Raw genomic sequence first — 13,705 nt, forward strand, 5'->3', positions numbered from 1 at the left:
GGATTCATCAGAGAAAATGACTTTACCCCACTCCTCAGGAGTCCAATCCCTGTACCTTTTGCAGAATATCTGTCGGTCCCTGATGTTTTTCCTGGAAAGAAGAGGCTTCTTTGCTGCCCTTCTTAACACCAGGCCATCCTCAAAGTCTTCGCCTCACTGTGCGTGCAGATGCACTCTGCTGTTGCTGCCATTCCTGAGCAAGCTCTGTACTGGTGGTGCCCCGATCCTGCAGCGGAATCAACTTTAGGAGACGGTCCTGGCGCTTGCTGGACTTTCTTGGGCACCCTGAAGCCTTCACAACAATTGAACCGCTCTCCTTGAAGTTCTTGATGATCCGATAAATGGTTGATTTAGGTGCAATCTTACTGGCAGCAATATCCTTGCCTGTGAAGCACATTTTGTGCAAAGCAATGATGATGGCACGTGTTTCCTTGCAGGTAACCGTGGTTGACAGAGGAAGAACAATGATTCCAAGCAACACCCTCCTTTTGAAGCTTCCAGTCTGTTATTCGAACTCAATCAGCATGACCGAGTGATCTCCAGCCTTGTCCTCGTCAACACTCACACCTGTGTTAACGAGAGAATCATTGACATGTCAGCTGGTCCTTTTTTGGCAGGGCTGAAATGCAGTGGAATTTTTGTTGGGGGGGGATTCAGTTCATTTGCATGGCAAAGAGGGACTTTACAATTAATTGCAATTCATCTGATCACTCTTCATAACATTCTGGAATATATGCAAATTGCCATCATACAAACTGAGGCAGCAGACTTAATATTTGTGTCATTCTCAAAACTTTTGGCCACGACTGTACTTTACCATTTATATTTATGACAATTTAGTACTTTTTGCACCACTAGATTTAAGTACATTTAAAACCAGATATTTTTGGACTTTTACTCATATAGTATTTTACTGGGTGACTCCCTTGAGTCATTTTCTATTATGGTACCTTTACTGAAGTATGGCAATTCAGTTATTTTTCTACCACTGCACTTGTCCAAATACATCAAGCATATTCAGATAAGTCACAACTGGCAAACAAAAATGGTTGTACAATTCTTTATTTCTGTTCAACAAATATATTTTTAAAAAGTTTAACAAAAAATGAGCAACTGCAAATTCTGAATCCACCAAGGCAATACAGTACAACTACAGTTGAACCTCAATCATCAGGACTTGTATTAAAAACAAAATAATCTATAGGCTACAGAGAAACAAATACAGTGCTTTCAGAAAGTATTCACACCCCTCGACTTTTTCAACATTGTGTTACAGTCTGAATTTAAAACAGATTAAATAGATTTTTGGGTAAAAATGACAAATTAAAAGCTTGAATGTCTTGAGTCAATAAGTATTCAACTCCTTTGTTATGGGAAGCCTAAAGTTCAGGAGTATTTTTTTTTGCTTAAGTCACAGAAATTTCATGGACTCCGTGCAATAAATGTTTAACATGATGTTTGAATGGCTACATCTCTGTACCTCACACATACAGATAATTGTAAGGTCCCTCAGTCGAGCAGTGAATTTCAAACACAGAATCAACCACAAAGACCTGGGAGGTTTTCCAATGCCTCACAAAGAAGGGAACCTATTGGTAGATGGGTAAAAAAAAAGACATCAAATATCACTTTGAGCATAGTGAAGTTAATAATTACACTTTGGATGGTGTATCAACACACACAGTCACTAAAGTTACAGGTGTCCTTCCTAACTCAGTTGCCGGAGAGGAAGGAAACCGCTCAGGGATTTCACCATGAGGCCAATAGTGACTTTAAAACAGTTTAATGGCTGTGATAAGAGAAAAGGGAGGATGGATCAACAACATTGTATTTACTCCACAATACTAACCTAATTGAGTGTGAAAAGGAAGCCTGTACAGAATGAAAAATATTCCAAAAACATACATCCTGTTTGCAACAAGACACTAAAGTAATAGTGCCAAAAAATGTGGAAAAGCAATTCATTTTTTGTCCAGAATATAAAGTGTTGTATTGGTTTTGCCCCAAACATATTACTGAGTACCACTCTCAATATTTTCAAGCATATTGGTGGATTCATCATGTTATGGGTATTCCTGTAATCGTTAAGGAGTGGGGTGTTTTTCAGGAAAAAAAATAAAAACATCATGGAGCTAAGCACAGGCAAAATCCTAGAGGAATACCTGGTTGTCTGCTTTCCACCAGACTGGGAGGTGAATTCCCCTTTCAGCTGGACAATAACCTAAAACACAGGGCCAAGTCCACACTGCAGTTTCTTACCAAGACACAATGTTTGAGTGGCTGAGTTAGTTTTCACTTAAATCTGCTTGAAAATCTATGGCAAGACTTGAAAATGGTTGTCAAGCAATGATCAACAACCAACTTGAGGTTGAAGAATTCTGAAAAGAATAATGGGCAAATATTGTACGATCCAAGTGTGCAAAGTTCTTAGAAACGTACCCAGAAAGACTCGCAGCTGTAATCGCTGCCAAAGGTGATTCTAACATGTATTGACTCAGCGGTGTGAATACGTATATAAATGAGATGCATTTCATTTGAAACACATTTGCAAAAATGTTGTTAAAAAAAATATATATATGTTTTCACTTTGTCATTATGGGCTATTGTGTGTAGATGGGTGAGACTTTTTTTTCTCCATTTTGAATTCAGGCTGGAAACAAAATGTAGAATAAATCAAGGGGTATGAATACTTTCTGAAGGCACTGTATGTACAGTATCTGGCTAAATTATTAGAAAACAAAATCTGCATGAATATTTTCTAATACTGATTTTTGGTTTGTAAGTGAATGTCAAAGTGACGGACATTTGTGGCCTTTTCTCATTTGGGGAAAGTCTGTCCTCCACCCTCTCTCCTCCATGACCAGGAACCCGATAAGTGGTTGAGGAGATGCCAATTCGTTAATAGGTGAGGATAAACTTGCAAGTCCTTCGTGGAAGAGTTCTGAAATCTGCCAAGCCCGCTTTGAATCAGCGTTAGTTTTTTCTGAGGAGAAAAGCGAGAGAGGACGGAGAAGAGAAGATACAGGATTTTAGCAAATTCAATTGCGAAAAGGCCAGAGTTCCAAACCACCACCATTCCCAACGTGTTCATCCCTCTGAGGTCCTTCCATAGTAGTGTTGTCGTGTTTGGGCATCTAGACACTACAGCTTGCCAGCATCCTTGAACTTGCTGAGCAGGCCTTGGTCAGCCCGCAGGGGGAAGGAGAGGGAGCGACTGTGATAGTACTGGGAGTCTGCCTGGAGGTTCTGGATGACGTCCGAAAGCAGGTGGGCATGCTCCACCCCACAGCCCGGGGCATCGTAGCTCAGGGCGTTGAAGTGGATGTGAAGGTGGTAGTAGGACGGTTGGTAGTGGAGGTACACCTTCAGCTTACTGGCTGCCACACCGTACCGCTTCAGAATGCTCTCCTGTGATAGGGGAAAGCACCATGAAAAACAAGCACAACTATATGACAGAGTAAGGAGTAGTTGCCCCAAGACCCATCAAACTCAACTCTGGACCTCAAAGACAGTTCAACTGCAGTTTTTCCATTGTTCCCCTCTAATCAAGGACTGATTTAGACCTGGGACACCAGGTGTCTGCAATGAATTATCAGGTAGAACAGAAAACTAGCAGGCTACAGACCATGTAGTGTAAGAGTTAAGTAGTGAGGCTGATCATTAATCTGTACCTATGGGAAACTTCACCACGGAATGTATTTGACAGGAAAAGGAAATGGTTTAATGACAAGAAGGTTGCTAAATAAACAGTCAGTATTCCTAGGCAAATCCCATCCCTCAAACAATCGCAATACGCTCAACAAGAAAATTTAAATATGAAAATATGTATGTATTATAGGATCTTTCTCACCTCTCCCTTCTTGTGGATGTTAGTCAGCAATGGCAGATGCAGCGCTGTCAGGTCTCGCAAACTTTTGATGTCCCTTCGATGAACGATGGCAATCAAATGCAAGTCATCCAACTAGGAGGGGGAGGGGGGGGGTGAAAGTAACCATGTGTTCAAGAATAGGCTTGAATGGCATCTCCATTGTCCACTTTGGCCCTATGTACAAAGTGTCTCAAAGTTGAAGTTCTGATTTAGGATAGGTTTAGACTTTTAGATCACAATGAATAAGATTACTTGGACAGGATCATACAAGGTATCTCACCTGCTTTTGATCCCACTTGAAGTCTGGGAGCAGGACAAAGCCGACGTCCTGGTCTGGGTCCTCATAAACAATGCGCTCTGCCTCCGCTTTCTTCTCCAAGATGTTGTACACCCACTGGAGGGGAAAAACACAGCAACAAGAAAATCATTACCACATAAATCATAGAAGTGCAGGTTTACAAATCACAATCTTTCAATATTGGCAACCATTAATTGGATATTTGAGTGATATAAAAGTAAACTATACCTGACAAGTATGAGAAGTTTAGGTTAATTTCCCCATCCTTTGTGGGCTCTGCCTGTCAAGCAGCAGAAGGGCGTATTTGCTGATGTACTGTTAATGTACACTGTTTCAAATACCTGCCATTCGTTGAAAATTGCCCACTCGTGTTCTATGTGGTGATGCAAAGACCTTTATTAGTGAAAGGCATTTCAAGTCTTTTCAGTTAGCCTTTTCATTCCGCTTTGTTCACCTAAAAGAGCCGGCTCCAAACACCTCTTTGTTCAGTAGCCATGATTGTGTTAAATAAACATGGGTGGGGCCTCAGACTGGCCTCTGACAGAGGCCTCCAAATAACTAGTCCGCCCCTGACAGCGGCATCACGTTAACCCTTTAAGATCGGAGGAAAGCCCTTACTAATGATCTCTCAAGCATCCGTGACGCATTGCCCAATCTGGCTCTTTTATATGGATGGTATTGTAATCCCAGATTGAGGATGATCACCTGTAAGAACCGTGAATTTACTGAGTCGACAATCAAGGCCTTCGGATGTGGAGTGGGAGACTGTGTAGTGGGATACTGTGGGACTAATATTTTCACCTTGATAGCAATGAAATGCTACCTGTACACTGAAGCTCTGACTCTGAATGTAAGGTAGGGTGATAGAGCGGTAGTCCTCCCCAGTCTCCTGCACCAAGTAGGTCTCCTGGCGCAGGTATTTCTTCACATGCTTCTCTGTGGCCGGACACACCACTGTGGTCTTCATCTCTTTGGAACCAAGAAACAAGACAAGGATCAATATCACATCAGATTTCAGTCAGAGATTTGAATTCCATTAGGAAATGATAATGGTGCCACTTCGCATTGCAGAATTATTTGATTTGGTCCAATGTATTGAATCTACAGCTGTCCCCGACTGAAGCAAATCTTGGTCGACCAAGAGTCGTTCTGTTCCAATCGATTGGTCAAGATGTTTCAACTTGTTTTTCCATATATCGACAGACACACCTTGTGTTTGAATAAAACCAACGACATATGAACTGAGCTTGTCTGATGCTTTAAGCACACTGTTTGATTAAATAATTAGGACACACACACACACACACACACGACTCAAGAAAGAGCCTGATGGTCACACGCAGTTTTAAAAAATGACAGCGATTGCCTGTGTGACTGGCGCACGTTTTCTCGCTCTCCTCCTTACTGCAGCAAAAAATGCACAACAAGTCTTTATTGTGCTGTCTGTGTTGAAGCTGCAACAATTTCAGCCATTTAGTTTACTTGTTTTTGAATGAGAAATTTTATAGAAATCCCTCATTTGTTTAGGAAAAAACATTCCCTATTCCCTCAACCCTTGCTGTCTTTACTCGAAACATGTGAGCATTGCATGCGACCAATAGGGCATGACTTGTAGCCAATCAGTCACATCAATGAACTGGTTATAACCAACTCCGAACACAGTAATGTCGACAGCAAAATGGATGCGGAGGATGTGAAAAATAAACTTGAAATGGGCAAATGTTTACAGGTTGTTCAGGAGGGAAAGAGGAAGTCAGATCTGTGGAAGACATTTGACTTAGTTGAGGAAACTACTGGAGATCTAGAAAAAGTAGGGTTTTGGAGCAAGTGTTGCGTGAGTATTGTGTGCCAAACATTTGCTTTTAGATTACAATATTTTTTCTGACCGGTTGGACCAGTGTAAATGGTAAATACATGTGTGTACTAGAGAGTCTAGTAGATTTGGATAGAAAACACTCTGAAGTTTCTAAAACTGTTTGAATCATGTCTGTGAGTATAACAGAACTTATTTAGCAGGCGAAACACAGGACAAACCATTCAGATTTTTTTTATTTTTAGGTCACTCTTTTCAATGGGTTTTCTTTGGGAATCCAGATTTCTAAGGGACCTTATTGCAGTTCCTATAGCTTTCACTGGATGTCAACAGTCTTTAGAAATTGGTTGAGGTTATTCCTTTGTAATGAAGAAGTACGGCCATCTTGAACGCGGGTCACTTGAAGTGTACTGTTAGATAGAGGCGCGTGACCAGAAAGCTAGCTACAGTTTGTTTTCCTCCTGTATTGAACACAGATCATCCAGTCTTCAATTTTATCGATTATTTACGTTAAAAATTACCTAAAGTTGTATTACAAAAGTAGTTTGAAATGTTTTGGCAAAGTTTACAGGTAACTTTTGAGATATTTTGTAGTCACGTTGCGGAAGTTGGAACCGGTGTTTTCCTGGATCAAACACGCCAAATAAATGGACATTTTGGATATATATTGACGGAATTAATCAAACAAAAGGACCATTTGTGATGTTTATGGGACATTTTTGTGTGCCAACAAAAGAAGCTCGTCAAAGGTAAGGCATGAATTATATTTTTATTTCTGCGTTTTGTGTTGCGCCTGCAGAGTTGAAATATGGTTTCTCTTTGTTTACGGTGGAGCTATTCTCAGATAATAGTATCGTTTGCTTTCGCCGAAAAGCCTTTTTGAAATCTGACATGTTGGCTGGATTCCCAACAAGTGTAGCTTTAATTTGCTATCTTGCATGTGTGATTTAATGAAATGTTGATTTTTATAGTAATTTATTTGAATTTGGCGCTCTGCATTTCCCCCGGCTTTTGGCCAGGTGGGACACGTCCCACATATCCCAGAGAGGTTTACTTGCCTAGTTAAATAAAAGGTTACTTTTCCCAAACTGCGTCCTGTAATTCTTAATTTTTTTCCAATGAATTGACAGTTATGATGGAAGCCTGGAGTTTTTTTTCTATACTTTTTCTATACTTCAGAAGTGAGGTAAACAGTGCACTTGGGATGCGTTTTCAGGCCATGCTTGCGAAAGTGAACTTATAATTTCCAAACGTTTAGGTCAGTTGTATGCTGTTTGCGATCTAGTACACAGGAAGGGTTAAGTGAAATAGGCGGGAAAAAATACTAACACAAAAGGGAAACCCAGCCACGAGCTGCCCAGTGACTCGAGCCACCCAGACGAGATAAATGCCTTTTGTGCTCGCTTTGAGGGAAGCAACACTGAAGCATGTATGAGAGCACCACCTGTTCCAGGCGACTGTGTGATCACGCTCTCCGTAGCCGATGTGAGCAAGACCTTTAAACAGATTAACATTCACAAGGCCGCGGGGCCTGACGGATTACCAGGATGTGTACTCAGAGCATGTGTGGACCAACTGGAAAGTGTCTTCACTGACATTTTCCACCTCCCCGTGACCAAGTCTGTAATACATACATGTTTCAAGCAGACCACCATAGTCCCTGTGCCCAATAATGCGAAGGTAACCTGCCTAATTGACTGCCACCCCGAAGCACGCATGTCAGTAGCCATGAAGTGCTTTGAAAGGCTGGTTATGGCTCAAATCACCATCATCCCAGAAATGCTAGACCCACTCAATTTGCATACCGCCCCAGCAGATCCACAGATGACGCAATCTCAATCACACTGCCCATTCCCACTTGGACAAAAGGAACACCTATGTGAGAATGCTGTTCATTGACTACAGCTTAGCGTTCAAAGCCATAGTGCCCACAAAGCTCATCACTAAGTTAAGGACCCTGGGACTAAACACCTCCCTCTACAACTGGATCCTGGACTTCATGACGGGCCGCACCCAGGTGTTAAGGGTAGGCAAAGCTACATCTGCCACGCTGATCCTCAACACGGTGGCCACTCAGGGGTGCATGCTTAGTTCCCTCTTGTAAGCACGACACCAACACCAGCGTTAGGTTTGCTGACGACACAACAGTGGTAGGCCTGATCAACAACAACAACGAGACAGCCTATAGGGGGGGTCAGAGACCGTGTGGTGCAAGGACAACAACCTCTCCCTTAATGTGATCAAGACAAAGGAGATGATTGTGGACTACAGGAAAAAGGAGGACTGAGTACACCCCCATTCTCACTGACGGGGCTGTAGTGGAGCAGGTTGAGAGCTTTAAGTTCCTTGGCGTCCACATCCCCAACAAACTAACATGGTCCAAGCACACCAAGACAGTCGTGAGGAGGGCACGACAAAACCCCTCAGGAGACTGAAAAGATTTTGCATGGGTCCTCAGATCCTCAAAAGGTTTTACAGCTGCACCATCGAGAGCATCCTGACAGGTTACATCACTGCCTGGTATGGCAACTGCTCGGCCTCCGACAACAAGGCACTACATAGGGTAGTGCGTACAGCCCAGTACATCACCGGGGCCAAGCTTCCTGCCATCCAGGACCTCTATACCAGGCGGTGTCAGAGGAAGTCCCTAAAAATTGTCAAAGACTCCAGCCACCCTAGTTATAAACTGTTCTCTCTGCTACCGCACGGAAAGTGCTACCAGAGCGCCAAGTCTAGGTCCAAGAGGCTTCGAAACAGCTTCTACCCCCAAGCCACCCTGAACAGCTAATCAAATGGCTACCCAGACTATTTGCATTTGCGCCCCCCCACCCACCCATCTTCTACACTGCTGCTACTCTATTATTTATGCATAGTCACTTTAAGAACTCTACCTACATGTACATATTACCTCAATTACCTTGACACCGGTATCCCCTGTATATATCCCTGCTATAGTTATTTTACTGCACTCTTTAAGTATTTGACATTTCTCTATTTTTTAAAAGTATTTTCTTAACTGCATTGTTGGGCTTGTAAAGTAATAATTTCACTGTGTCTACACCTGTTGTATTCGGCGCATGTAACATAACAGATTTTAATAAGATATCAAATGTTCATATACATCCCCAGGAATATTGACAGCTTTTTTTACATTTTCTGACAAGCGAGCACTTAGATATGGTCATTTTCACATTCATATGTTTGAGAATTACTTACAGTAAGGATTTGTGAAAACACTATAGCAATATAGAGTGGGAAAGCGGCCGTGCATTTGGACAATTAATAGACACTGCAGTAAATACGACATAATACATTTGTCATGTCCAGGCCCGGATTCTACACAGACCAGTGAGCCATAGCCATAGCTCCCTCTCAAGGGAATCACGAATTTTCATATCATAACTGTTCATGTCATTTTGGAACAGATCTAGCCTATGTATCCTAGGGCATACCATTTAAATGAGCAGGGGGTTGGAGTTGATACGTGCTGTAGATATCATTCCTCATGTCCAATTTCAGTCTGGAGCCATTGAAAATCTCCAACAGGGTGTCTTCCCTGATAGGGGTCTTCTCCAGAATGATGACCGCATCCTGGTCGTTCAACTGATAGGGTATCAAGGAAATAATACATTGTTGTTTGAGATTCAATGGACTGTACACCTTGTTAACTAGTTACCTAGACAATCGAACGTTAACAAGGTTAAGTATTTAACTACATGTATTGTTGTCATATAGTTGGACAGGACATGCATGATACAAATAAACAATTTTATTCAACAAACGACACCTCGCGGTCCTGGGCAGCCATCGCTAAATTGGTTCGTACACTGACGACTGGTCACTTTGACAACAGGCAAGCAAGACGAATTATGCGATGCGAGCTTCTACCAAGCTACTAACATTTGAAGTTTAAGTGGCCGCAACCACAGATTTACAACCTATAAAATATAGCTATTTAACGTCACCACTTATAAACATCTATAAGCTTTTTGGTTTTAGTTTAGCTAGCTATTAGCCAACATTGACTAACTAGTTAGATACCTAGATAGCAGTAACGTTAGCCACCTTTCCGTGTATGAACATATTTTTCTCCCGTGCAGAGTCCCGCAGAACCGTTGTTGTTTTAAATCCGAACAAAGGATTTGCAGATGCTGATTCATTGTGACTATCTTGGTCACTATTCGGGTCATTCTTTAGTCGTTTGGCCTTAACAGTATCAGTTTCATTTCTGTCCGCAAAATCAACCTCACGTTTACCAGCCTCCGCCATTTTTATTCTGAGGCACTTCTTCTTCGGTGGGGTTTTACGGCAGACTGACTACAGGCTGCCGTAAAATAAACGAATGGTGAAAAAACACTCATATTACCCCAAAACAAACAGCCCAAAATAATATATATTATATAAAAAATAATTTCCTTCTTATTCATGTCTACTCAGATCCCTACACAGGCTCTGGGGCCTGAGGGGGGAGGGGGGGGACGACTTATTTGGACAATATTCCTTGCAATATTTCAGCTGATTAGTCATGTAGATCCAAAAGCCTTTTAGACCCTTTCACAATGATTTCCAATTTCTGCTTGTTTGGCCAGTACAATTTATCACCTGCTCAATGAATGCAACAAAATACAATTTCTTCACGATCATTAAGGCCTATATCAGGAACGCAACATTCTCAGCACACTGTGGGGCATACATTGCCATGTCTTCCTCATCTTCATTTGGTCTAACTATGTCCACTGCCTCCTGATATTTGCTACTTCAATCCAGTAGCTGTGTGTGGGTAAAATCACTGAGGAAGCCAAGCCAAGCCAGTAAAAAAGCCAAATTGCAACCTGTTGTGATAATTGCATTGTTTGCTCTATAACCCATTTGTTCATAAGCCATCATGATATACAATAAGGTCGTGACAACAAAAAGACGACAGCCACACAGTAGGGGAATAAATTAAACTACACATACATTTGTTTCATCACAAAACCAGAGAGCAACATCTGTACAATAGCAAATATTGCATGTAACAAACAGGTATATCACCTGCAGCATGGTCAAACAAGTTCATGTTTTCGCCAGTTTACTAAACATTGTCGTGTCTTTGGCTATGCCGGATTAAGTGATATGACATGCTATTCTATAAAATAATTTCTCTGTCATTAATATTACCTGATTGAGCTAATCATGTAAATGTAATTAACTAGAGAGTCGGGCACCACAAAATAATATTTATAGAGCTGTTATCTTCCGAATAAACTCTTAAAGACCTAGTAATATTTTACATCAATAGCAGTCAATATTAATCGTCATCTTAATTCAGTCTCATCTGAAAGTTGTGAATTCTTAGTTATCTGCACAAACCCTGGCTCACAAGTTGAATCAGCAATACAAAATTGGGTTTAATTATATATTTACTAAATACCTAACTAATCACACAGAATTACACATACACATAATTAAATCATAACATGATTACAAATTACTTCATAAAGGAAAACGTCCCTAGCGGGTGGAACCGATATGACAGTTTGTTACACAAAGGAAAAGGGGCTGGGTTTGAGTGAAAGAGCGGGAGACTGGGGAACAAAGGGAAGAAGCTGTGCTATCGTAAATACAGTATTTTATGCATTTTAAATTACCGCCCATTTGGAAAAGGAAAATGCAATAAATATTTACTCTGAACTGCGCTTCGGTAGGTTGGTGGTAGATGGCAGGCCGTGTTGCCCAACCAAGTCCTTTGAAGAATGTCTCTGCTGGTAAATTGTATACATTGTAGTAACGTCGTTGTGTGGTAGACAGGAAACTCTGCTATGCATTTGCAGCTGCGGTTGCTAACTCAACTGCTAGGAGGTATCACTTCTGTAGTGAATAAGAGTTCAAAGTTCATACCATTTGCAACCAAAGCTCACGCTGATGTTGGCTTCGTTCTGTAGTTATTATCTGAACCATTCTGACATAGGACCGTCGTCCTCACGTCCTCGGAACAGCTATTATCTGAACCCTTCTGACATCGGACCGTCATCCTAATATACCCGGAACAGGAGGTTACATTTTCGTCAAGGGCTTATATAGTGGAGGGAGAAGGGTGTAGTTTACAGCCCATGTCTCTTCACAGGGGCGGGCCACTGATTGAGCAGAGCCCTAACCTCCATCCATGGCGTAGAAAGGGCCAATTTAGCAAGCTAGCTACTGCAGGACAATAACACAAGTAGACCAGAAACAGAAGTTTTTCTGAAAATGACATTTTGCTTAGGAAGTGATTTGATTGGTTTGAAGCTAAATCCAAACTGGCCTCCCTTGGTGGGTGTTTTGCTGCACCAGGACAACCCTAAGTTGAGCTCACCTGAATGCTTATTGGCTAATTATTTATATGTTTTTTTTATCAAGGGAGGCCAAATGCTTGCTGGCATCAATCAATCAAATGCTACGGCAGCAACATGTTATGTACTGTACTCTTTTGGTCAGACAGCATCAGATACCTGGACTACACATACTGAGACAGAAGATGATCATCACTCAGATGATTTCTCCGGTGAGATTCAGGAAAATTAAGAAAACAGAGAGAGAGAAGATAAATTATTTTATCATTTTATTGGTAAAAAAAAATTGGCAAACCTGGCTTCCCTTGGCATCCATGAATACACGCCACTACTTCAATCTCCTTCATCCTAACCGGACACTCCTGGAACAATGATACTTTTGTAACATTGTTGATCCTTAGACTCTACTTAAGTGATAATGCCCGCGAAGCCGGTGTTTGTAGGATATATTGGCATGGGTATTGTTAGGCTCGAGACAAAGTCGAGGGACGGCAAACCGTGCCACTATATCCTCCAAACACCGGCTTTGCGGGCATTATCACTTATTTTGATTAATTTATTCATACTATTTCATCCTTCCACAAAATATAGTCCCGACACAAATCTAGGGTTTCTACCCAAGCCGGCTGGTCATTTGTTCTATTGGTTCGGTTGTCAGAGACGCAAGCCAGTCATTCAGTCTTTTTGTTCTGTATCTATAGACGCTACCCAGTCGTTCGTTCTAAATGGTCCATTGACATACTGGCTGGCAACATTCTTATCCCTTGCTTGCTAGCTCGCCAACTACGGCTAACTTACAGTCACGTCAAACAGTGCAGCCAGAATAACAGCAAAGTAGACACTTGCCAGGAGTCCAAACTTCCTACACTTGCAACATTGTAGTGGCTTTTGCACATATGCTCTCACCACATATTTTATATATGAGCCATGATTACATGGAACTCTATTCCACAACAGGTAACTGAAGCAAGCAGTAGAATCAGATTTTAAATGTAAAAAAAAATATATATATATATATATATATATATATATATATATATATATATATATATATATATATATATATATATACACACACACACACACCTTTTGGAACAGTGGGGACTGTGAAGCAACAAACATAGGCACAGACACATGCATACACACACATGATAACATACGCACTATACACACACGTACACATAGATTTTGTGTTGTAGATATGTGGTAGTGGAGTAGGGGCCTGAGGGTACACAGTGTGTTGTGAAATCTGTTATGAACGTATTGTAATGTTTTTACAATTGTATAACTGATTTAATTTTGCCAAACCCCAGGAAGAGTAGCTGCTGCCTTGGCAGCAACTAATGGGGATCATAATAACTACAAATATCTCTCGAAAACCCTTCTCTGTAGGGTTTTTGCTTGCCAAAAATTTT

The 13,705-nt window shown here is 41.3% G+C and overlaps 1 protein-coding gene across 2 annotated transcripts; it reads right to left on the minus strand.

Moving 5' to 3' along the window:
* Positions 1–1,044: 1,044 nt before the first annotated feature.
* LOC139418064 (decapping enzyme, scavenger) lies at positions 1,045–10,283 on the minus strand. 2 transcript variants are annotated; one of them, XR_011635268.1, is made up of 7 exons: positions 10,045–10,267; positions 9,432–9,582; positions 4,990–5,135; positions 4,149–4,262; positions 3,851–3,961; positions 2,652–3,408; positions 1,045–2,280 (listed from the first exon to the last, which is right to left on the minus strand). XR_011635268.1 is itself a non-coding variant. In XM_071167226.1 (6 exons), exons 1-6 carry the CDS (start codon positions 10,246–10,248, stop codon positions 3,142–3,144), a joined length of 993 nt encoding a protein of 330 aa, XP_071023327.1. In that variant the 5' UTR covers positions 10,249–10,283; the 3' UTR covers positions 1,045–3,141. The 2 variants fall into 2 exon arrangements, 1 of the variants encoding a protein (XP_071023327.1); XM_071167226.1 differs by having other exon boundaries at positions 1,045–3,408; positions 10,045–10,283.
* Between the last annotated feature and the right edge of the window lie 3,422 nt (positions 10,284–13,705).

Source organism: Oncorhynchus clarkii, chromosome 10, assembly GCF_045791955.1.
Source record: "Oncorhynchus clarkii lewisi isolate Uvic-CL-2024 chromosome 10, UVic_Ocla_1.0, whole genome shotgun sequence".
Classification (NCBI taxonomy): Eukaryota; Metazoa; Chordata; class Actinopteri; order Salmoniformes; family Salmonidae; genus Oncorhynchus; species Oncorhynchus clarkii.

Bases quoted from the DNA above. Each gene is read 5' to 3' on its own strand.
- LOC139418064 (XM_071167226.1), bottom strand. From the start codon at position 10,248: ATGGCGGAGGCTGGTAAACGTGAGGTTGATTTTGCGGACAGAAATGAA. The intron at 9,583-10,044 runs GTGGCTAACGTT...ATACCCTATCAG, and splicing joins ATATGTTCATACACGGAAAG to TTGAACGACCAGGATGCGGT. The intron at 4,263-4,989 runs GTAGCATTTCAT...TTTCCCCTCCAG, and splicing joins GTCAGAGCTTCAGTGTACAG to TGGGTGTACAACATCTTGGA.